Below are 23,013 nucleotides of genomic sequence, written 5' to 3'. Positions count from 1 at the left end.
GGCCTGGGTGACCCCAGGCATGCTCCCCAGCCCCCTGAGCCTCATATAAATGGGGCTACGGCTTCCTGTCCCGGGGCTGTGGTGAGAATCAACAAAGGGAGAGTCTGTATCAGCTAACTGCACCCGGTGTGCAAGCAAGAGGTGTCATCATGGCTCCTAGTGTTTGGACTGCTGCTCTCTTTCTAAGATTTAACATCCATCCTCCCATATGAGCCTCAGAGTAAGGCTTACAGATGAGAAGATGGAGGCTCACCGCTGTGCCCATTTGACAGATGAGAAGATGGAGGCTCATGGGGAGGTGACCGGCCCACGGTCACACAGCGAGGCAGTGGGCGGACGGTGTGGCAGCCTGTTTCCTTGCCTCTGGGAACTTGGGCTTTGAGCCCTTCTTGGAAAAAGGGGTGCAGGCCCTGTGGCCCCAGGGGCTCCACCAGGCCCCTGGCCCTTCCTCTCTAGGCCTCTGGGCTCCTCCGTCCCCTGGCCTCCCCTGATATGTATCACTCTTGACAAGGTGATGGAGTCAGCATGTAAAACCTGCAAAAGTGAGTGTAATTTATTGATCTACATTTTGCTTATGAAATAGGACAAGTGCTGATTTGAGGATCTTGTTTGCTCTCTCCCTTGCGCCGCCCGCTCCCCCACCTGTGCTCTTATCTGCGGTAACTCCTGCGAGCCTGCCTCTGAACGGCTCCTTTGTCAGCCCGCCCAGGCCCTCCATTCTGGGCCCTCTGTTCTTCTCCAGCCTCTGTGCCTTATCGGGGCCCCATTTTTTCCTGGGCTCCTAAGAAAGCATATAATGTTTAAAAGGGTGAGACAAGGGACTGAGTAAAGCACTTTCTGGGGAAATATTTGTTCAAAGGCCTGTTGCCTGCATCTGTCTGGTTCTCTCCTGGAAAACATAATTCAGAACAGTCCTGGAAATTAATCCAAGTGTCCACGTGCTCTCCTGATAAGAGGCCGGGTGGGCCCTGGGGAGGGGGAGACAGAGGTGGGTGTGGGCCAGCTCCACAGTGATTGCCTTCTAGGGTGTCGCTGGGAAATCAGGGGGCTGGGGGGGTGGGGACAGGGCTCAGCAGGCCCCAGGAGGTGAGGGACACCCCTGCTGAGCCCTGGGGAGGGAGGAAGGAGACCTCTGAGCACCATCTGTGCGTACCAGGCACTGTCAAGGAGGGGCCTGCTCACCCAGGCAAAGCGTCAGACCATGTGAGAACCGGACCTCGGCCAGTGACCGGCTCTGGGACCCGGGCAAGGCCCCAGGGCTGTGTGGTTGGGTCTCCACAGCTGTCTCACGTGCTGGCGAGACTGCGGAGCTGGTCCTCAGGCTGCTCCGTGGCAGGAATGCGGTGGCTCCTTTGCTTATGGGGCACCTGCCCTGTGCCGAGTGCTGAGCGAGGCCTCCTGTGGGGAATAAAAGAAAGGTCCCTGGATTTGTGGAGCTCATGGGTCACGAGGAGGTGGATATTAAGTAAGAAAGTAAATGCTGAGTGCGTTAGAAAGCGATCATTGTTCTGGGGAAGATCAAAGGAAGGAAGGTGGAAGTGGGGTGCAGGGGAGTGAGGGAAGCAGGATGGGTGTTAACTAGGGTGGCTGGGGAAGGCCTTCCCAGGAAGGTAATGTTTGAACAGTCTTCTCTCGAAGGGAAGGATGTGAGGGAGCGAGCCACATCCGTGTCTGCGGGGAAGAGCATTAGGGCCGAGAGAACAGCTAGCGCAGATGCCCCGAGGCAGAGCGTGTCTGGTGTGTTCAGGGTTCAGCAAGGAGGTGGGTGTGACTGGAGCCCCGTGAACCAAGCAAGGCCAAGATGGGAGTGGCTGGAGATGAGGTCAGAGGTCATGTGTTGGAAATGCTTTGTTGAAAGGCCAAGTGCTGCTGATAATTTTGACAGACTGCCCTGAGCTGAGCTGTAAGAGGTATTTTATTAGCACCTGGCAGGGGCTCCCAAAGGGAGGCTGCTATGTGAATTTTGCATGAAGAGGGGAGGTCTGTTATATCTCCCGGCTCCTGCTCACCTTCAACACCCCAGTCCTTGCTGCAAGATGATATGAGTTCTCGCCAAGCTGTTTCCCCCATTATGATGCCAGGAGGGAAGAGGCCACTTGTGACTGTGGGGCTATGTCACCCCGTGTGGGGTGGGACATGGGTAATGGTCCTGGCGAGGGGCCCTGACCTGGCCGGCGGGGGGGCAGTCCCCGGTGACGGTGGAGCTGCCCACACATCCTGGCTCTGCCTGGGGCCTCGGGAAGAGAAGCAGGGGCCAGGAGCCCACTTTCTGGCAGGCTTGGGTGGGGTTGGTGATCCTAATTAAAAGCTTGGATCCGAAAGGCTTGATGATGGAATTTCTAATTAAATCAATTTCATCTCGTCCGGGAGACAGAGGTTTGCATATGATAAGCATGAAATTAATAATTATGTTTAGAAATTAGCTGTTGCTCAAAGCAGAGCCATTTACACAACCCTCTGGGGCCCCTGGCCCCCACCCCTGCCTGATCCTTTGTGCTGGAGACAGATGGGCCACTTCAGCCCAGCGTGTGACAGCCAGGAGTAGAGGGGGGGCCGAGCGCGGGAGAGGAAGTAGGGCTGGCTCCCTCTGCTGCTGCCCTAGGGCCCCACCCTGCAAGAGGTGTGGGCAGCCCTCCTGGTCCCTGGAGGCTGTCAGCATCGCCCTCAGATTCTGTGTGTGCACCAGTGTGCGTGTGTGCATGCACATGTATGTGCGGGCCTACTTGTACAAGGGGGAGGCTGGGGCTCTACACGACAGTAGCCTGGGCTCTGGAGCTTGTCCTTCTGCGTTCAAATCCTGCCTCAGCCACTTGCTAGCTGTGTGGCCTTGGACAAGTTTCCTAACCTCTCTGAACCTCAGTTTTGGGAAAATGGGAAGAATAAGAAGGTCTGTTTCATATGGTTATTGTAAGATCAAAGGTGTGAAGGCATTTGTAACTACTTAGGAACTACTTAGTTCCTCGCACATAGTAAGCACTCAATAAATGCTAGTTTTCTTTTCTTTCTTTTTTAAGATGTTATTTATTTGAGAGAGAGAGAACAAGAGAGAGAGTACGAGCGGGGTGAGGGGCAGAGCCACAGGGAGAAGCAGATTTTCTGCCGAGCAGGGAGCCCAATGTGGGCCTCGATTCTAGGACCCCAGGATCATGATCTGAGCCGAAGGCAGATGCTGAACCGACTGAGCCACCCACGCGCCCCTGAATGCTAGTTTTCATGACGATGATGATGATGATTGTGTGCGTGCATGCGTGTGTGTGTGTGTGTGTGTGTGTGAAGGTAATTCAGTTCAGCCCAAACTAGCGTGTGCTGAATGTGGACCGGACATCTCCAGGCTTGTGAGATGGACATAAGGAAGACCTGTTCCCGGGCGTGCCGGGGCCAGAGCACGATGCTTCTGCCACTCTGTCAGTCATCACTGGTGAGGCTGTGCTGAGAACAAACCACCCTCACGTCTCTGTGGCTTAAAATACATAAACTAGGTACTTACCGCCTCACACGTCTGTGTGGGTCGGCTGAGTGCTCTGGCCCATCTCCTCAGGGACCCGGGCTGGTCTGGAACGTTGCTGGTCTTGGTAGCAGAGGGAAAGTGTACCCTGTAGGGTCTCACGACTGCAGGGAAATGCTCCAGCCCCGAAGGAATGGCATTTTCTGCTCCCGCCTTATTAGCTAGAACGTGTCACACGGCCGCAGCCAACCACAGGGGTCAGGGAGTTGGATTCTGCCGCGTGGCGCCGGGAGGGCAGGAGCTGGACATGTCTCCCGCGGCTCTAAGGACGACATCAGTTGTGTGTGTGTTTGTTACTGGTTATCCCTCCCACTAGAATGTCTGTCCCACGAAGGCAGGAATTTGTCTCTGTGTGTTTACCCCAGAGCCACAGAGCGTGCAAGTGCTGTGGAAACCGTTTTCGGGCGGGCAAATGAATGAACAAATGAACGAATCAACGGGGTTTCTGAGGAGTGCGGGTGGGCCGGGAGAGTGTGGGAGGTGAAGGCTGGTGGCCTCGAGAGCAGCCGGGTGGAGGGACCACAGGGGCCTGGTGGGCAAATTTTGCTGTCTTTTAAGATAGCGTTTGGCTCCTGGGAAAATCTGATGCCCACTTCTCAGTCGCAGCGAGGAGATGTTGCAGGCCACAGTGTGAGAGGAGGGGGGTCTCCAGGCCTGGGGGGTGGCAGAGCCCGGGGGGTGAGTGCCCCGGGCACTGAGGTGGAGACAGAGATGAGATGGTGGGCGCAGCCCCCAGCTGGGGCCGAGTGGCTGACTGGTGGTGCTGGGACACAGGCCAGCCCAGGGCCCAGCCGGGGTGCATGGCCAGGCCCCCGAGTGACTGGACACCTGGGGCTGGGAGTTGGTGGCAGGTCTGTGTCAGCAGAATAGGGTAATGAGATCCGATTAATGAGGCGTCCTGGAGTGAGCGGTGCAGGCCAGCCTGACCCGAATTCCCAGAGGATCTGTGGGGAAGTGGCCAGTGGGCCCCAAGTGACCTACTGAGTGTGGGGAAAGGCCCCCGACTCGGGGGCCGAGAGGAAGCCCTGGGGCAGGCGTATCAGCGTCTATCCAAGTCCTTCCGAAGACTGCCCAGATGCCAGCTCAGCCCCGTGCCCAGGGTGCCCTCTCCACCGCCCCCACTTCCCAGGCTTCGGAAGTCCATTTCTCTGTTCTTTAGGGGGGCATCTCCATGCGGTATGAGTGTATGAGGCCTTGTGGCTGTCCTATGCAGTAGGGTTACTCTTTTTTTCTGCTCTTAAACCCTGGGGTCCTTGTCCGAGATGGGCCCAGTCAGGGCCGAGGGTGGGGGGCCATCCCCACCCCCTCCATGTGCTGGGTCCACAGCCCCCCTACTCCTCTTATGTCTCCCTGCACCCTTCAGGCGTATCCCTGGTCTCTCACTGTGAAGGCCCTGCCCAGCTGTGCACCTCTTCAGCCTGTCCAAGCCCTCAGCCTGCACTGCCAGGCTTTTCTCTCCTTACAGCTCCCCCGCGAGGCCCCCAATGAATCTCTTGTTGTCCCAAACCTGGCATGTCAGCCTGGAGGTGTGTCTGAACCACCTTTTCCAGCCCCCACCAGGCTAGTTCTCAGCACCTGGCTGAGAGGAGGTGCTTGGTACCCCCACAAGAGTGGGTGAAGTGCCTACTGTGGGCCCAGCTCTGATGGAGACACAGTCCTCCTCCTCGTCTGCCCTCCCGAGGCCCCGTAGAGGGAGGAAGGGTGGCTGGCAACACCCACAGAGGAGGTGTTGCAGCAGAAGCCCCTTGGGAGACGGCGCGTGGCTCAGGCGGGTGAGGGGGCTGGGGGCGGGGGACCGTGTCCCTCAGCCCTGTCCGTGCAGGCCCAGGCCTTCTCTCCTCTCACTAGCTCTCTGAACTCCAGTTCCTGCTCGTGCAGCTTTCATGTACCTAAAAGCCTGGCTGCCTTTCATCTGGGAGGAAAATAATGGATGCTGAGAGCCGGGCAGTTGAGGCCTCGAGCAGCCGGGATCAGAAGGGCAAAGAGCAGGAAGCCAACCGAGGGTCTGCCTGGCCTACTGCAGGGCCTCCCCACTTCCCTGGTGAGAGAGGGGCCGCAGTTAGCCAGCTGGGGGTCCCGAGGTCTGCGTGGGCCCTGGCCGGGGCTGGCTGCCGGAGGTGGCAGCAGGGTCCAGCTTCAATCTGTGGCTGCCCGGCCTGGCTTGTGGGTGGAGCAGAAGGGACAGAGTCAGCTGGGAGGGTGGGCAGGGCCCGAGGCCAGGATTCCGGAATGGCAGAGCAGCTCAGTCTCTGCCTTGTTTCTGGTATCTCCTGGCTGTGATACTCAGAGGGTACTTTCATCTCTCTGAGCCTCCGTTTTCTCATCTGCAAAATGGGCACAATGGTCCTAGCCTCGCCTCCCTCTCTCCTGCTAATAGCTAGCATTTGCTGAGGGCCCCCCTGTTTGGAGCACTTGGCATGTATGTGCCAGTGCAGTCTTCTGTCTTGTCACTGTGGCTTCTTTATAGGGGAGGAAATTGAAGCCCAGAGAGGCTGCTCGCTTGCCTGAGGTCACAGAGTTGGATGACAAGGCTGGGTCACCACACAGCCCCAGGCAGGCTGGCTGCAGGGTGTGCTGGAAGCTTCCGTGCTGTGCAAAGCATTAGGGAAGAGACAGGAAGGGGAGGTGCTTTTAAACATTAAAGCACACAGGAAGAGGGTTGGTGTTATTGTGGGGTGGCCTTGGGGTGGCCATGGTGATGGTCATGGACACCCAGCTGCTTGGCTCGGGGTGCTGCAGGCCTCGTGGAGGTCAAGGTAGAGGTTTGATCCCTGGCTGTTGTAAACAGCCTTGAATGAAGTATCGGCTTTCAGGAAACTGTGCCCTGGGTGGCTCTGGGGCGCGGGGCAGGTTTCCTACCTGTCAGCTCGCTTCTCCTCTACTGGGTGGTGTGGGACATGGAGCAGCCACTCTCAGGGAGTCCCTCGATTCTGCTAGTCTGGGAGCCAGTGAGTCAGAGCCTGAGCTGTGGGCATCCTGGGGCCTACCAGTGTTGCCGTACCTAGTGGGGATGTGGGGCTGCTGGCCAGGCCTGGGACAGCCTGAGAACAGATTCAGGCTCTAAACACACACGTGTGCGCCTGGACACACAGGCATGTAACATACTTACACATGCACATGCATGTGCACACTCACACACGCACACATATGTGCAGGGGCCTTTGCATTGGCTGTTCCCTCTGCCTGAAATGCTCTCCCTCCAATACCCACATGGCTCCCTCCTTCACCATCTTGAAGTCTTGACTCAGATGTCGCCTGGTCAGAGAGACTTCCCCCGGCCCCTCTAACAGTCCCCTGCTCTGTTCTTCCTTTTTCTCCTGGGCCCTTATTTCCATCTAACAGCTTAGGATCACCTTTGCATGGCCTACCTCTGTGTCGATTGGGAGCCCCACGAGGACAGAGTGTCCACCTGTCTGTCGCCAGCACTCAGAACTATGCCTGGCAGGCTGTCAGACTCAGTGACTATCGGTAGGAGGAGTAATGAATGTGCTGGGTGCTCACGTGCTTAGGGCACATGCTCCAGCACGTGCACACACACGCGCACGCACGCGCACGCACACACAGATGCACTTGGCATTCATCTTCATTGCTGCTCAAGCCCGGAAGCAGCTTTTGTCTTTCCCCACGTGGCATGGACCTCCTTGTCACTCGAGAAGCCTGAGAGAGAGAGAGGGAGAGCGTGATTGCGTGCGCGCGCACACGGGGTTGGGGGGTGAGTGCGCATGGAGTGGGGAGAGATTTCTTCACTTCCTCCCTGCCTCCCATCTCAGTCACTCATCCCTTGGGTGGGAAGTTCTGCTGGGTGCCAGCTCCAGCCACAGTGGGTCCCTCTGGGGTGCCCCACCTGGCCCTTCCGGGGATGCAGTGGGTGTTGGGAGTAGTCTACTTTTCTTTGTGTGTCCTCAGAATGGCCTTGCCCAGCATGATGGGGGCACCTTAGGATGCCTGCTGAGTTGACAAGTGGGCCAGGCATCCTCACACCAGGAGGACATGTCTGGTGCCCCTGCAGCAACCCCACTCGGTGCTGTGGGAGGTCTGAGCAGGCTCTCTGGAGCTCAGGGAGGGCTGCCTGGAGGAGGTGACATGGGCTCTGTGGGCAGAGGAAGCCAGGCAGATGGGACCGAGAGTAGGCCAGCTGAGGTCGGTCAGGGGCCCCTGGAATCTGGGTTCCGGCTGACGCTGTGCTGCCTTTGGCATGGGTGAGGCTGGAGGGAGGAGGGCCTTGGAGGGCCTGCCGGGCCAGCATTCCAGAAGGAGGCGCCCCAGCCCTGGGAGCATAGCCGTAACTGGGCTGGGAGAGGGGCTGGGAGGTGTGGGGATAGAGGGCTAAGGGAGGTGTAGCAGGAGGGATTATAGCTCACCTCAGAGCTAACTTTTCAAGTGTTTACTGCCTGCTAGCCATTCACAAAAATTCCCTCATGTGACCCTTGCAACCCTATGAGACAGGGATTGTAATTATTCCCATTTTGCAGCTGAGAAAACTGAGGTCTGGAGAGGTGAAGTAACTTTCTGGAGGCTTCCCAGCTAGTGGGTGGCTGAGCTGGGGTTTGAACCTGAGCAGTTGAGCTCCCCAATCTCAGCTCGAAACCACCCTGCTAGGAAGCTTGGAGGGTCTGGAGCTGAGGAGGAGCCTGCGAGGGTCGGGGGAGGTGGGGCTGGCAGGGGATGCTGGCTTATCCCCCTGACGCTACTCAGGAGGCTCTCTCCTCCTCTCAACCACTTCAGGGCTGGGTCCCTTTTCCAGGGTCTGGGGAGTTGTTGGCAGAACAAAGGTCCTTCCTGTGCGCGTGAAATCTGAGGCCAGGGCACCCCTGCAGACTGACCCACTTACCCGCTTACCCTGCGGGAACTCCATGCTTGGCCCTCCTACCCTTTGTGGGAATTGGGGTGTGCAGTGGGGCGGGGGCCTGGGTCCTAATATCTGGACATCCATCTGTCCGTCTGCCATCCCAGCCCATGCTGAGTGCCTGAACTAGAGGAGAGGTGGGAGGTGGCTTGGAGGGAGGAATGAAGGGTGATGAGTGAGCAGTCTTCTGTGTGAGGGGCCCTGAGACCTCCCTGGGCTTCCTGCCCCTCTGCTGGATGCAGTCCCTTTTGACTCCAGTGCCGTGTTGGGAGAAAACATCAGAAGTAGGAGACAAGCTTCTTCTAATTAGGAAGAGAGTGGGTTCCCGGGCGTGTGATGAGCACTCCTTGCTGAGGACCAGGCACCGAGGGAAGCTGACAAACAAATCTGTCTTCTCTCGGGACCTGCTGGGAAGGCAGGTCCTGGCCCTGCCCTCTCCAACACCTGCTCTGGCTCCAGCTCCAAATTTGGGGCTCTTCTGTTCAGCGGCATGCCCCAAGGGTGCTGTTGATTTTGTTTTGTTTTATTGTTAAAAATGTGTTAAATCCGGACATTTCGGCTGCATGCAAAACAAATGGGGTGGTGAGCCCCCAAGTACATGGGACTCAGAGTTGTCTGCTCTTGGCCATCGTTCTTTCTTCTTCCATGTGCTCCCATTGTGATGCTTTTGAAGTGAACCCCAAACCTCATCATATCACCGCACTCCTCAGTGTTTCAGTACAGACCTCTAAGGCAGTAGGTCTCCACTGGGGATGGTTCTGCACCCCGGGGGGCCCTTGGCAATATCTGGAGACATTTTTGGTTGTTGTGACTGGGGGAGGGGTGTGCTACCGGCATCTAGTGGGTAGGGGATGGGGATGCTGCCAAACATCCTTCAGTGCAAAGAATAGCCCCCCAACAAAGAATCAGACCCCCAAAGTCTTAGTAGTGCTGAGGCTGAGAGACGTTGCTCTGAATGACAGACCCTTAAACACCAACCAACCCCTAAAACCATGATACCCCTTGGCTGACCCTAAAAATAATGACACTCCTAAAATTAACCACCAACTGTCCAAACAGAGACCATGTTCTAGAGGGCACTGTGTTCATGCTCAGCGCTCTCCACGGCAGAGGGGACTGGCTAGTTTTCGGAGGCCATGGACACAAGTAGGAGAGGGGACGGATGCAGGTGCTCAGGAAGATTATACTGTAGTTTTCCAAGCAGGTGGTATGTTTGCATGATTCTGCATGTAAAACATGCAAAGGGTACCAAGGGAAGGCTCTCCCCTCAACACTGTCCCCCAGCCACCCAGTTCCCTCTCCGGAGGCTGTTTTATTTCAGAGTGGGGAGGGTCCATCCTGCCCCCTCCCATGATAGGCGGGGTGCTGCTCACGCACGGAGCTGGCCTTGCTGCTTTGCTCCTGCTGTGGGTCTTGGAGAGCTGTCCGAGCCTCGCATGGAAAGCTCCCAGGATCTTTTTCACGGCTGAGTAGTATTCCTTGTGGGGCTGTGTTTTTTTGTTTGTTTGTTTGCTTTACCAGATTATTTCCAAAGGTTTGCTCTTACAAACAGTGCCATGGGGGTTATATGCCATCTTAGAAAGACCACAAGAGCTACAATGAGAGGGCTTGGGGTTACCCTTAGTTGCTCAGTGAATCTGGACAAGCCATCATCTGTTTTCCCCACCCCATCTTTCCCTTTCTCCTGAGTGAGTTCAGTGAGGGGAGACAATGAGGGGCCTGCTGGGGCCCACCTGGGGGGCATCACAGGGGGCCGAGCTGGGCCATGTCCTTGTCCTCATGGGCGTCCTCCATGGAAGGTGGACCCTTGCTGTCCCTGGGGATGGGGACACCCTAGGCATAGGCCAGGTGGGCAACCACTTGTCCAGGGGGCACCCCAAATCCTCTTGTCCTCTGGAACATTTCCCACCCTCAGTGGCCAGACTGGCCAGGAGGTTTTTGTCCTTGGGTTGGATGTCAGCCATAGGAAGAAGGGCAGCTTAAGGGCTCTGCATCTCACCTTTGCATGGAGAGGGCCCAAGTGAGGTCTGTGGGGGCACAAAAGTGCTCTGTGGCTGGGAGCACCAGGGCTGGGGGCAGGGTGCTGGAATCTGCCATGGAGGCCTGTCTGGACCCTGTGTCCCAGGCTGTGGAGAGAGGGACTTCCTGGGGACCTCACCCACTCTGTCTTCCTGTGATTCCATCCTCTGGGTGGCCAGGGATGTGGGATAATGGTGGGGACTCAGGTTCTGTCTCCTCGGAGCTGGGCAGGATGAAGGAGCTGGGAGTTCGGCATCTGCTGGGTGCTGACATGAGGGGCTGCCTAGGGGCGGGTGATGGGCCAAATGACCTCTCAGGGCCCCTCTTGACACCCTCATCCCCACCCCATCCACAGCCTGAACTGTGTCATCTACCTAGGGATTTTCCCCTGCTGGGATCTTCCAGCCCTTTTGTAAATGGAGGCACCCAGAGGCTCCAGTGTGTGTTTATGTGTGTAATCCTGTATGATTCCCTGGTGTGTGTGTGTGTGTATGTGTGTGTGTGTGTGTGTTTGGGGGACCACCAGACACAGGACCCAGGTGATGCTGGTTGGGACACTTTTCTGGAAGAGGAGGGCTTGATGCTGATGCGCCAGTCACTTCTCACCCTGATGTCAGTCCCACTCCCACTGGGGATGGGGAGGACATGGGGAAGCCTGGCGGTGGGGGCAGCTGAGAGGAGGTGGGAAGCATTGGGACTCTGGGCTGGAGCCAGGGGAGGGCTACCCAACCAGGTGCTCACACTTCTGGGCCTTAGTTTCCTCCTGTGTCAAGCGGGCTAGGACCCACCCAGCTCACATCACAGGGTCTCCCTCAGGACAAGAAGGGCTGGGGCAGTCCCGAGGCTATGGGGATGGGGAGGAGACTGTTTGGAGTGGTGTGGTGCTGGCTGGGCACGGTGGGGATGCCAGCCACCCCCATCAGCGGCCCCTCTCGCCCCCAGATCCCCCAGATCAGCTACGCCTCCACAGCCCCTGACCTGAGTGACAACAGCCGCTACGACTTCTTCTCCCGCGTGGTGCCCTCAGACACGTACCAGGCCCAGGCCATGGTAGACATCGTCCGCGCCCTCAAGTGGAACTACGTGTCCACACTGGCCTCGGAGGGCAGCTACGGCGAGAGCGGCGTGGAGGCCTTCATCCAGAAGTCCCGGGAGGATGGTGAGTCATGCTCGGGAACAGGGGGATGTCAGGGCACAGTGGCCCAGCGCTGCCTGAGAGGCTCTCTGGGTCCTGCCGTGGGCTCTGCCTGCCCCGGGCCATTCCCCTCGTGGACCTCCGTCTGTCCCCTGGGCCCTGGGGAGCTGTCCGTGGCCTTGCTGGCCGGCTAGGTAGCCCCCAGGACTAGGGGGTGGATGGGAATGACTTTTGCCGACCAGGCCAGGCAGACGGAGGGACTGTTGATATTCTGGCATGGGATCCAGTGGAACAGGGCTGTTCTCAGGCAGAGGGAGAAGGGGATGGGGTGGAGGTGGTTTTGTTTAGTGAGGGTCTCAGGGACCCAGGAGATGGGGCTCAGCCAGCAGGTCCTGGGAGCCAGGGTTGTGTGAGGCATTGGCTGTGTGGTGGGAGGGAGAGACCGGGGCGGGCAGCGCTATGCTGGTTCCTTGTGGCTTCAGGGAAGTAGGTGCCTGTGGGTGGGATGTGAGGAGCTGGGAAAGAGATGTGCTCTCCTGGAGGTCTCCCCCACCCCCCATCAACCCCTTACCACAAGCCACCTTTCCCCCCATTAAGCTCCCCACCTTCCCTTAATTGTCCTCAGAAGCTCCAGGGATAAAGTTTTAGATATCCACAAGCAATAAGAGGCTGGCACAGCAAGGGTTAACACTCCGGGCAGCCTGAAGCCTGGCCAGCTCAGAGGGTCAGTTCTGATGGCCATGCTGAGGAGGGCAGCCTGCACACGGGGCCGTGGCGGTGGGTGGCCAGCCCAGCAGTCAGTCCCCTGGGTCGGGGGCTCCACCTGGGTCTGGGTGAGCCTTGCCAAGCAGGCCAGTTCATTGAGGGTGGGGTGTTGGGGGGAAGCAGACAGGCTCCTCCCCTCCTGACAGACCCAGCTCCTGGCAGAGGGGCCCCTGGCCTCTCCCAAGGCTCTATCTCTAAATAGCTCACTGTGGTGCCCTCGACCTTGGAGGATGGCATCTGTATATTTATACGCGCATAACCCTGGGACTCTAATTGCTTTTCCTGGGGAACCACAGAGTATCCAGAGGCTGGCGTTGGTAACACCCTGTGGGCATCATCCTGCTCTAAGTCTCAGATAAGCCCCTTTAATTGTACAGCCAGAGCAGCTCGGGAGCCTGCAGCCTGGTAGACAGGACAGAAGTGGGGCGGCCCTGACTGATGCCCGGGCTCCAGGCCACTCGCCACGCCGGCGGCTGGCCAGGCAGAGGGGAGCATGGGTCGGATGGGCCCCCACTCCCACCTCCAGGCAGGTGGGCTGCAGCTCCCTGGGGCCCCCTGGTGGTGCCACAGCCCCCTCCCTCTGGCTGCCCACATGTCCTTTACTGCTTTGCTCCAACGCGACACCAGCCCCTCTCTCGGGGCCGGCCCCACCCACCGCACTCTGCCGGGTTCCTGTCCTCAGTGGCTGGCATCCTTTCCCAAACGAGCCCACCGCCCTCTGTTTCAGGTGCAGTCTCTACAGGATTTGGGGACAAAGGTGCTAGAAGGAGGGACAGAAAGCCTAGAATTTTAGTGTTCCGTGGTATTCAGTCCCGGGCACGAGGGACCTAGAAGCCACTCTTGGTACTCACGTAGCTCTCCCTATGTGCCTCACAGCTGCTGAGCACACGTTTGACACCTGTTGTCCCCGGTAATCCTCCCTACCGGGTGAGGTAGACACCCCCATTTTAGAGGGGAGGAAGCTGAGGCACAGAGAGGCCTAATAATAACCAGCCCCAGGTCATACCGGTAAACGGGCAGAGAAGGGTTTGAAGCCAGGCGGTCTGGCTCCAGGGCTAGAGGTCACAACTGCTTTTGTAGTCATCACTCCATCTTCTGCCCCCGTTTCCCACAGATGGGGGCATGACAGGCAGACAGACAGACACACACACACACACACAGCCTGGAGGGACACTTGCTGACATCTTAAGGGTGCGAGAGGCATGGGATTGGGGTGAGGTCTAGGTATTGCATTTCTTAAAAAAAGATTTTATTTATTTATTTGTCAGAGAGAGAGAGAGCATAAGCAGGGGGAACAGCAGGCAGAGAGCGAGGGAGAAGCAGACTCTCCACTGAGCAAGGAGCCTGACACGGGGCTTGATCCCAGGACCCTGGGATCATGACCTGAGCCGAAGGCAGACGCTTCACCAACTGAGCCACCCAGGCATCCCTAGGTATTGCATTTTGGCTGAAACTTGGACTATTGTTTGAATTTTCCACAAGCATCTAATCAGGCATTTGGTGGTCAGAGAATATATAGTCTACTCAAGACTTTTACAGAGAAATTCTAGAAAAAGAAGAGAACTAGCTGTGCTGCCAGGGCCTGTGGCTCAGGGGCACTCCTGGCCTGGCGCAGGTGTCCCTCACAGCGCCCCCTGCACCCCATCCCATCACCGAAGGCCTGACCTCCCACGTCCTTAGACCCTCCTCCTGTCTCCCGTTGCAGCCCCAGGGCCCTGGCTGGGCCCGCTCTCGTGTATGGGCCTTTAGGCCTCCCCACCCCACCTGCTAAATGAAATTTGATTTGGAGGAACGTCTTTGGGTGGGTGAAAAGAAAAGGAGAGAGAAAGCCGCGCTCCAGCTGGCCAAATTGAAATCAGAATTGAGCGGCCTGTAGAAAGAGGCCGCTGTACCTTGTAGCCTAATCCCTGTGAAGGATTAAAGATGTCTTTGGCCGTATATGGTATTGATTCGTCCTCTGAAGTATAAATCATCTGTGAGTTGCTCAGAGGAGTGCCAGGCAGCGGCGTAGAGGGGAGGGCGTGCTTGCCAGGCGGAGGATGCACATCAGAGCTGAGGGGAGAGCTTGGCCAGCGAGTCTTGGGTGCCTGCTGTGTGGGCTTGGGGTCCTGCAGGGGAGCACCATTGCATCCATTTTATAAATGAAGAAACTGAGGCCCAAAGGAGTAGGTCATTTCCCCAAGGCCATATAAGCAGGATGTGGAGGACCAGGGACTGGAACCCAGCTCTGTCCTCTGGGTGGGGAGCTCTTGTGTAGCACTCAGCATGGGTTGGGCCATTGGCACGGGGCTTAAAGAAAGCCCTGGCCAGCGTTTTCCAGCCCCCATCAGCGCCGTGCTCTCCCACCCCAATCATTCAGTCATGTGGCTCATGCCCCAGGCCATCCTGTGGCCCTTGGTTGAGCCCTGCCCTGTACCAGGCAGCCTCCCTGCACTATCACGAATCCTGGTGACAACGTTGTGGGTCCGGTGTTTCTGTTCCCATTTTACAGAGGGGGGAACTGAGGCTCCAAGGGGTGAGGTGGCTTGCCCAGGCTCACACAGCGAGGTATTGGAGCAGGACTTGGAGCCAGGCTGTCTGTCTCCCCGCCGCCCGAATCACCAAGGTGGCAGCGTGTGGTTAACGGGCAGCTTCTGGAAGACAGATCTGGGCTCTGGCTTGGCTGCCTCTTGGCTGTGAGAGCCCGGGACAGTCACTCAGCTGCTCGGTTTTGGTTTTCTCACCTGTGAAATGGGGATAAACCTGGTCACTGCCAGAACGGAATGTGCTTCTGGCCCACGGATGTGGGAGCTCAGAAACACACATCAGAGGGCTCTTATCTGGGGTCCCGCTGCCTGGGCTGCAGCCCTCCCTGTTGCCTGGCCACTCCTAGGGAGGCCCGGGGAGAGCTGGAGGGCCCGTGGGGACCAGGCTGGGCACTAACAGTAGCTGTAGGTCATGTTCAGGGATGAGGCTAGGACAGGACAGCTGGGCTGGTGGTGCCCGGGCAGCGAGGTGAGTTCCAAAGGCAACTAGGGCGGGACACGCGTCGGGGTGAGGGCTGCATGTATGTGATTTTCTGGACATGTGACTGGGGGGCCTGCCTCGGTAGGGGTGTCCGTGGACAGGCCTTTGTGTGTGTGCATGCTCGCATGAGGCATCTGGTGCATTTCCCCATCTTTGAACGCCAGGACTCCCTCCTCCTGGCCAGGCTGCTGAGTAAAACCTGGGATTAGGCATGCCGAGCAGGCCCCGCCTGGGCTCTGGAGACAATGGGAGTTAGTCACCCCGGGAGGGAGAGACAGCCTGAGGGGGTGGTACCAACGTGGCCCTGTCCTCAGTGCCTCCCTCCACCATCCTGGGCCCCCTCAGGGTTGGGGTCTGGGGTATAAACTTTTATACCCCCACAGCATTTCTCTGCCCATGGGGCCCCATGTGAGCCTCAGTTTACTTCCCGTAGTAGTCCATTTCACGGATGAGGAAAACAAAGGCTCAGGGAAGTTAAGGGGCCTGCTCAAGGTCAAACAGAAGTGCTGAGTAGCAGCCCAGGCCTCCTGTGTGGGTGATGGGAGAATGGATGATATTAGTAGGTAATATTGATGGGAGTCCTTCTATGAACCAATTCTTGTTTTATGTACTTCATGCATGTTAACTCATTTAGCCCTCAAGACAATCCCATTATATGGATGGCAAAACTGAGGATCAGAGAGGTTAAGCAACTCCCCTGAGGTCACACAGCTGGAAAATAGCAGGAGTGGAATTTGAATCCAGCAGGTGGTTCCCCCACCTCTGGTGCATGTGGCAGGAAAGACACAAGCCAGCTCCTGGCAGGGGCTTCTCCATGGGGTCGCCTGGGGGCTTTGGTTCTGGTCCTCTCTGGTGAGCGATTCCAGCACCCTGGGCACATCCAGGCCTGTGCTCCTAGGGTGGGAACAAGATGGCCGCTCTGGGTGGTGACAGGGCAGGAAGGGGCGGGGGTGGATGGGTCAGCCTGCTCCTTGGAGGACGTCCTGTCCCTTGCTCAGTGAGAAGTTCCAAAGCCTCATCTCCCCGCTGTGTCCCTGTGTCCCCTATTGGTATTCCGGAGACACTGGTGAGTCAAGCTGTTGCTGGTCTGACCTCCAGCTCCAGCTCCCAGGGCTGAGCGTCAGACTTGCATTTAGATGGCTCGGGTCAGCACAGCAGCACGGATGGAGACTGGCAGGGCCGGCAGCCGAGGCTCAAGGCTGGGGCGCCTCCTCATCCCACTGCTATGTGACATCTCTGGACTCATCTTCTCTTGCTGTAAAAGGAACGCTCTCCTCCTGGAGGCTCCAAGGGGATGGGGGAAGAGCTTGGCCAGCTGGAAAGATTTGTGGTACCGGGGTTGGGGGTGCTGGCTCTGCTTATGTATCTGGGAAACCAGAGAGGAGAGGTTTGTCCCAGGGTGCCCCCAGGATCCAAGACCCCCTAATGGTGGACAGAATGCCTGCTTCCCGTCCCACTGCCCCTGGCCTTTTCTCCTTCTTCTCCCCTCCATCTCTCTGCTGCAGCCACACCTGCCTCCTCACTGCTCCTCTAGCACTCTGGGCATCAGCCCACCTCAGGGCCTTTGCACTGGCTGGCCCCTCTGCCTGGAACTGTCTTTCCCTGAATATCCACTTGGCCCACATCCTCCGTATATTCAGGTGTCTTCCCAGCTGTCCCCTCTTCAGAGAGGCCTTTCTGACCACAGTATCTAAGATAGCCCCTCCCCTGGCCGGTTACTCTCCTTTCCCTGTTCCTGGCTCTATTTTTCTTATAGCACTTGACAAGTGAATTTATATTTGTTTATGGTCCACAAGGGCAGAGGTTTTTTGCCCATTTTGCTCTCAGCTGCATCCCTAGGTCAGTCCCTGGCACATAGTACTGCCTAGTAAATGTCTAGGGAATGGGTGACCATAAAGCCCAGCCCCCAGCTACTTCTTTAGCTCTTCTCCCAGGGGCCTGAGGTTGTTCTCCCAGCCTGCAGAAGGGCAGACGGAGGCCGACAGAGCAGAGGCACCTGGGGTTGGGTCGGGTGGCCCTGGGACCTAGCTTCCTCCCCCAGTGAGCTCCCTGGCTGGCCCCGGCCCTCTCCTGACTCCCCGAGGACAGAATCCTTTCCTGGAGGCAGAAGAAGGGATATGAGAGCTCAGGGCCACTCTGTAGCTGCATCAGGCTGAGATGTGGGGCTCCACTTCCTCTCATTTCTTGCGACAGTGCCTGTCTTGGGATTCTTCATCCTGAGGGGCTGCCTGCCCCGGAGGGCAGGAAGGGGAAGATGCTCAGCCTTCCAGACCTGCTTGAGTTTCCCAGCTGGCTTAGGCTTCGCACCCCCCATGTAGGCAGCCCCGGTGTGAGGAGAGGAGTTAGGGGCCCTGCTGGCTCTCGGTGGGCACGGGAGGAGCGTACACCACCAGACCTCGTGCCCTGCCCTGAGTAGGACTCAGTAGAGTTTGCCTGAATAAGTGAATGAAGGGATGTGATGATGCATCTGTTAAAGGAAGAGCTATACTGCAGGGCTGCATGGGACCTGGCCCAGCAAGACGGGCTTAGACAAGTGAAGAGGAGGGGAAGGGCATGCCAGCTGGGGTAACAGCATGAGCAAGAGGTAGGAGTGAGTCAGGCAGATGGGACCCCACTGAGGGGCTTGGCCTGGTCCTAGTGGCCATGGGACAGGGACCAATGCAAGACAGAGCTGAGCAGAGTTTTTTCAAGCCAATGCTGTATTTTAATTTTTTTTGGCAGTTGGGGTCATGTCGGCTTACCCCAGGGAATGTATTAGCACACACCATTTCCACCTGCTGTGTCCCACTTGCTCAGGACCCTGGGGGGTCCTCTCTGCCCTTAAGGCTCAGGCCAAGGCCCTGCCTCCCTGCAGGCTTCCCTCATCTGCTCTCCCCCCATGCAGAGATGCTCACCTGGAGGGAGGATGATGGTCCCCAGGGCTCACCACCTGGGAAGCCTCAAGTACACCCACCACAGTGCCTACTGAACTTTCCCTGAGCCTCTTTCATATGGCTCTGCGCCCCCTGATGCTGGGGAAGGACAGGGCTCACTTGGCTCTGTGCTTCTCGCCCTCCCTTGCACACAGCGGGGCCTTAATAGATGTTGATAGAATGAACACGTGAGCCAACAGATGACCAGCCCTGTGTCCTTGGGTCTGTCACTGCCCTTCTGGGGCCTCCTTCTCTCCTCTGTAACAGGAGAGTCAGCTCATCTCCAGCGTCTAGCTCTGCCCCCCATAGGCTGTGTCCTCACAGTCCAGGGTGCCGGGCTCCAGGCATTTTTCTCCATCAACAAAGGCTCTCATAGAAGTGCTGGAAAAGAAGACACCCCTCAAGACCTAAAGGAATGGGTGTCAAATGGGGATGCTTCAGAGTTTGGTCTTTTGGTTCAGGAATGCTTGGGACCAATTGCACAGGGACAGAGCCTGGAGCATGCAATCTTCTCACCCCCAATCAGATGAAATGTGGTTGACATTAGCTAAGGGGCCGGGGGGCCGGAAGCAGGGAGGAGTCCTGCCACTGGCTTTAGCTTGGTGTGTATGAGCTTGCAGCATCTTCTCAGGGGGAGACCTCTGGACTCTCCCCCCAGGTGCTTCCTGAAGCCACAGCACAGGGACCCGGCAGCCAGGGCCCAGGATGCCCTGCCCACCGGCCATCCATTCTCCAAGGATGCTGAGCAGAAGTGGGCCCCACCTCGCAGCCAGTCGCCACCATTCTAGCTTAGCAACCAGGCTGCCCTGAACTTGAGACCCATCACGTCTTCCACTGCCTTGGTCTGCTGCCCGTCACTCTAACGTAGGTGGAAATTAAGTGGACCTGGCATGCGCACCCCCTGCCGGGCCACGAGGCCCACCGTGCGCCAGCTGGGTCTCCTGGCTGGCGCTTGGAGATTGGCAAGGTGCTGGCATCAATGTGACTGCTTGGTGATTGCCAGGTCAATCTCCGTACTGCTGTGAAGATGAAGCCCGAACTTGCCTGGGCCGCCTTGGAGACTTGGCCTGTCCACTCTGATTTCTCTGCCACTCTGGCCTTTGGCAGGGTGCTGACACCTCTTGATTCTGTGAGTCCCCTGGGTTGGGTGTCATTGGGTCACTTTTCCTGCTCTCTGCAGTTCGTCTTTGATGTGTTCACCCTGGCCTATCACAGCGGGGCCGTGATCCGTTCTGCGTTTGCCTCCAAGCTTGACGGGAGTGACAGGAGGAGGAAGATGTTAGCCGCCAAGCCCTTGTTGCTCTGAGTTTGCATGCCTGCCCTCTTGGACAGGAAGCAACATTTTCTCTCACCAGCCTCCTTTGTGGAACGCGTCTGAATATTTCTTTGGGGTTAAAAAAACTTCCCTTTGTTGGTGGCAGCCCCGTTGTAGCTTTGACCTTCTGAACCCTGTCCCCTGGACGCTGCAGTAGGGCAGAGTGGTTGAGAGTCCAGATGCTGGCTCTGCCACCAGGAGCTGCACCACCGTGAGCGGTCCCTCAGGGTCTCTGGGCCTCAGTTTCCACCTGGTGAAAGGTGGATATCGATAGTACCCGCTTTTTAGGTTGCTGTGAGCATGAAGTGAGTGAATCGGTGTAAGGCCCTCAGCACACGAAACACCATGCTGCCAAAGGTGTCAGTTGTCGCCGTGACTAATCAGAACGGGGGCGCGGGGGCCCAGTCTAGTTCTGCCTCTGTCTCTGGGTGGCCACGTAACCCTGGGCCTGTCACTTTCCCTTGTGGAGTGTCAGCTTGATGACCAACGTGAAGGTGATGGGTTAGGGGACCTCGGAGCTGCCCCAGCGTGCAGCTCTGCATGCCTCACTCACCTCTCTTGGCTTTTTTTTTTTTTTTTAAGATTTTATTTATTTATTTGAGAGAGAGAGAGTGAGTAAGCGAGTGAGAGAGAGCACAAGCCAGGGGAGGGGCAGAGAAGCAGACTCCCCCCTGAACAGCGAGCCCAATGTGGGGCTTGATCCCAGGACCCTGGGATCACGATCTGAGCTGAAGGCAGACGTTTAACCAACTGAGCCACCCAGGTGCCTCTCTCAGCTTTTCTATCTGTCCTCGCCACATGGAAGTCCAGGTACCATAGGGTTGGCCTCCAGCTTCCAGTATGTCTCTTGTTGCTGGGCCCCAACCTGAGCCCACAGAGGAGCCCTGTGCACACTAACCTGATCCCTTCTGAGCTCTTCCCCTTTGTTAAAGAGCAAGCGGTGAAGGCCAGTGACCTTCCCTGCTCAGGTTTGGGACTTGACCTCCAGGGACCCTCTTCACCTGTTGGCTGACTGCTGGACTTCAGCCTGTTTTCCTGTCAGAGGTGGGGTCCCCAGTACCCCCCACTCTGAGCTCCTTGGAGATGTAGCTGAAGCAAGCCCCATACTGCTTTTTCCCTGCAGCTCTGGAAAGACCCTGTGAGCTCACCGTTTTCTTTCTTCGTCACCCTGAGACTTCCTACTTCAGGCCTGTATGGGGCTGTTGAGTGTCCTGGGTGTCTCAGACTCATCCTCTACTCCTATGTGACCTTAGGCAAGTCCCTTTCCCTTCCTGAGCCTCCTGTTCTTCATTGGTAAGACCAGGAAGGGGCTGGGTGCCTTCTTCAATGGGCTCACACAGGTGGACACACAGGGATGCTTGTAGCCATTTTTGCTTATTATTCCGTGTCCACCAGCCCTCTGCCCAGAGTCTTTGAGCCCCAACAGGCTCCAACTCCTGCATTGGCCCCTCAGCCAGCCTGGCCTGGCCTGGGTGAAGACCCCTGAATCTCCTTTTTTTTTTTTTTAAAGGTTTTATTTGTCAGAGAGAGAGAGAGTGCACAAGCAGGGGGAGCGGCAGGCAGAGGGAGAAGCAGACTCCCTGCTGAGCAGGTAGCCCAATGCAGGACTGGATCTCAGGACCCCAGGATCATGACCTGAGCCGAAGGCAGATGCTTCACTGACTGAGCCACCCCAGTGCCTGTCTCCTTGTGTTTTAATATACATATTTCTTAGGGACATCTCATTAACCATCCTCACAGAAGCTGCCAGGCTCTGGCCCCAGTGTCAGCCCCTACACAGCCACTCTGAGAATTGTCCTTTTTTTTTTTTAAATAGAAGTGAGTGTGGCTCAGCATGCCCACAGGAGAGCCTGGGCCCCCACTGCTTGTCAGTGGCTGAGGTGGGGTTGGCACTTAGGTTTGTGTGACTCGGGAGCTTGAGAGAAGGAAGGTGGAGTCTTCCCTCAATGAAGTATTTGTTCCTGTCACCTGTCTTTCTCCAGGGAGACACTGATGGGTCAGCTGTGGGGAGGGACATAGGAGGACTGCCCCCAACAAAGGCCAGAGGTTCTGCTCAGGACCAGGGGAGAAGGAGGAGGTGGAGGGACTCCTCTGATGGGGAGTGTGTGTGTGTGTGGGGGGGGTTGGGGGGATGGATCAGGAGTCATCAAGTCATGGTGATTGTGTAGGAGTCTGTGAGAGATCCTGTCTAACAAGCCCCAGAGGTGGGGAGGGACATATCCCTTGGTGGTCACTCCTTCAGTGCTGGTTTCCCTTATGTTCCTGGGGTTTTGAAGGACTCAGAAAGATGGAGTCCAGGCCTCTAAATCACATAGAGCCAGCTTTGTGGGATGTAGCTGGTGAGGTGAGGGGCATTTCTTCTCCTCTTCGGTCACTTCCTCTCTCACCTCTGTATGGTAATTCATTCATTTGCTGGATAAATATTTATTGAGCACCTACTGTGTACCAGGCATTGCACCAGGATACCAGGCATATGGCAGTGGACCAAACAGATGAAGAACCTTGGCCTTGTGAGCTCCCATTTGGGGAGAGGGCCAGAGGAGCTTACACAAACAAGTAAATGCATCATTATATAATACAATTTCAGATAGGAGCTGATGGCATGTTATGGAGAAGAATAAAGCAGCGTAAGTGGGCAGAGAGGGCCAGGTAGGGGAGATTATCTCATATAAGGTGGTCAGGGAATGCCTTTCTGAAGAGGTAGCATTTGAGCAGAGCCCCAGATGCAGTAAGAGAGTGAGGCTTGTGATCTCTGGGAAGAGTGCCCCAGGCAGAGACACCAGCAAGTGCAAAGGCCCTGATGTGGGAGCCTGCCTGGCATTTGGGGAATAACCAAGAGGCAGGAGCAGAGTGAGTGAGGTAGAGGGAAGTAGAAGAGGGGCAGATCACGTGGGGCCTTGTGGGCCACTGGGAGGATCTTAGCTTTTGTTCTGAATGAGATGGGAACTATTGGAGGATTGTGAGCAGGGGAGGAATGTTAACAGACTTGGGTTTAATAGGAGCTTTTCAGCTGTTGTGTGAGGGCAGGGGCTGAGGCAGGAATGCCAGTGAGGAGGCCACTCCTCCTCCACAGGTGAGAAATGTTGGTGGCTTAGACTGGGGGTGGGGATGATGAGAAGGGACAGATTTAGGGTGTATTTTGAAGCTCAAGACGGAAGGACTTGCTCCTAGATTGCATGTGGATGGGAGGTCGCCCATGCGCTCCTGGGTTCAGCACCATGGACAGTGGCAGTGCGCCGCTCCCCCCCAAGGCCGGACATTTGGGGAAGTCCAGGTTGGCTCTGGTCCCAACAGACTGCCAATTCTCTGCCAGTCTGTGGCTGCTGAGCAAGGCCTCATCTGTAAGGTACAGGTTCCTTTCCCTCGATTCTGTTATCAAATTCTTTTTTGCCAAGTATATTTATTTCTGGGCACTGCTGCGAATTCTTTTTGGGATGAGTCAGGTCTAAATGTAATTACAGGTGATCCTTGCGCAGCACAAGGGTTAGGGGTGCCAAACCCTGCGCAGTT

General features: G+C 56.9%; 1 protein-coding gene across 1 annotated transcript in view; it reads left to right on the top strand.

Annotated features, from left to right (window-relative positions):
* Positions 1-23,013, top strand: part of GRM4 (glutamate metabotropic receptor 4) — a 105,725-nt gene that overhangs the window by 30,408 nt on the left and 52,304 nt on the right. The window contains exon 2 of the mRNA XM_045865977.2: positions 11,313-11,529. Coding sequence (XP_045721933.1) covers positions 11,313-11,529 — 217 coding nt within the window. The remainder of the gene's footprint in view (positions 1-11,312; positions 11,530-23,013) is intronic.

Source organism: Mirounga angustirostris, unplaced genomic scaffold (genome assembly GCF_029215605.1).
Source record: "Mirounga angustirostris isolate CCGP_5_RB_7025 unplaced genomic scaffold, mMirAng1.0.hap1 SCAF_8, whole genome shotgun sequence".
Taxonomy (NCBI): domain Eukaryota; kingdom Metazoa; phylum Chordata; class Mammalia; order Carnivora; family Phocidae; genus Mirounga; species Mirounga angustirostris.
Note: the sequence above shows the minus strand (reverse complement) of the source record. Positions and strands in the feature narration are given on the sequence as shown.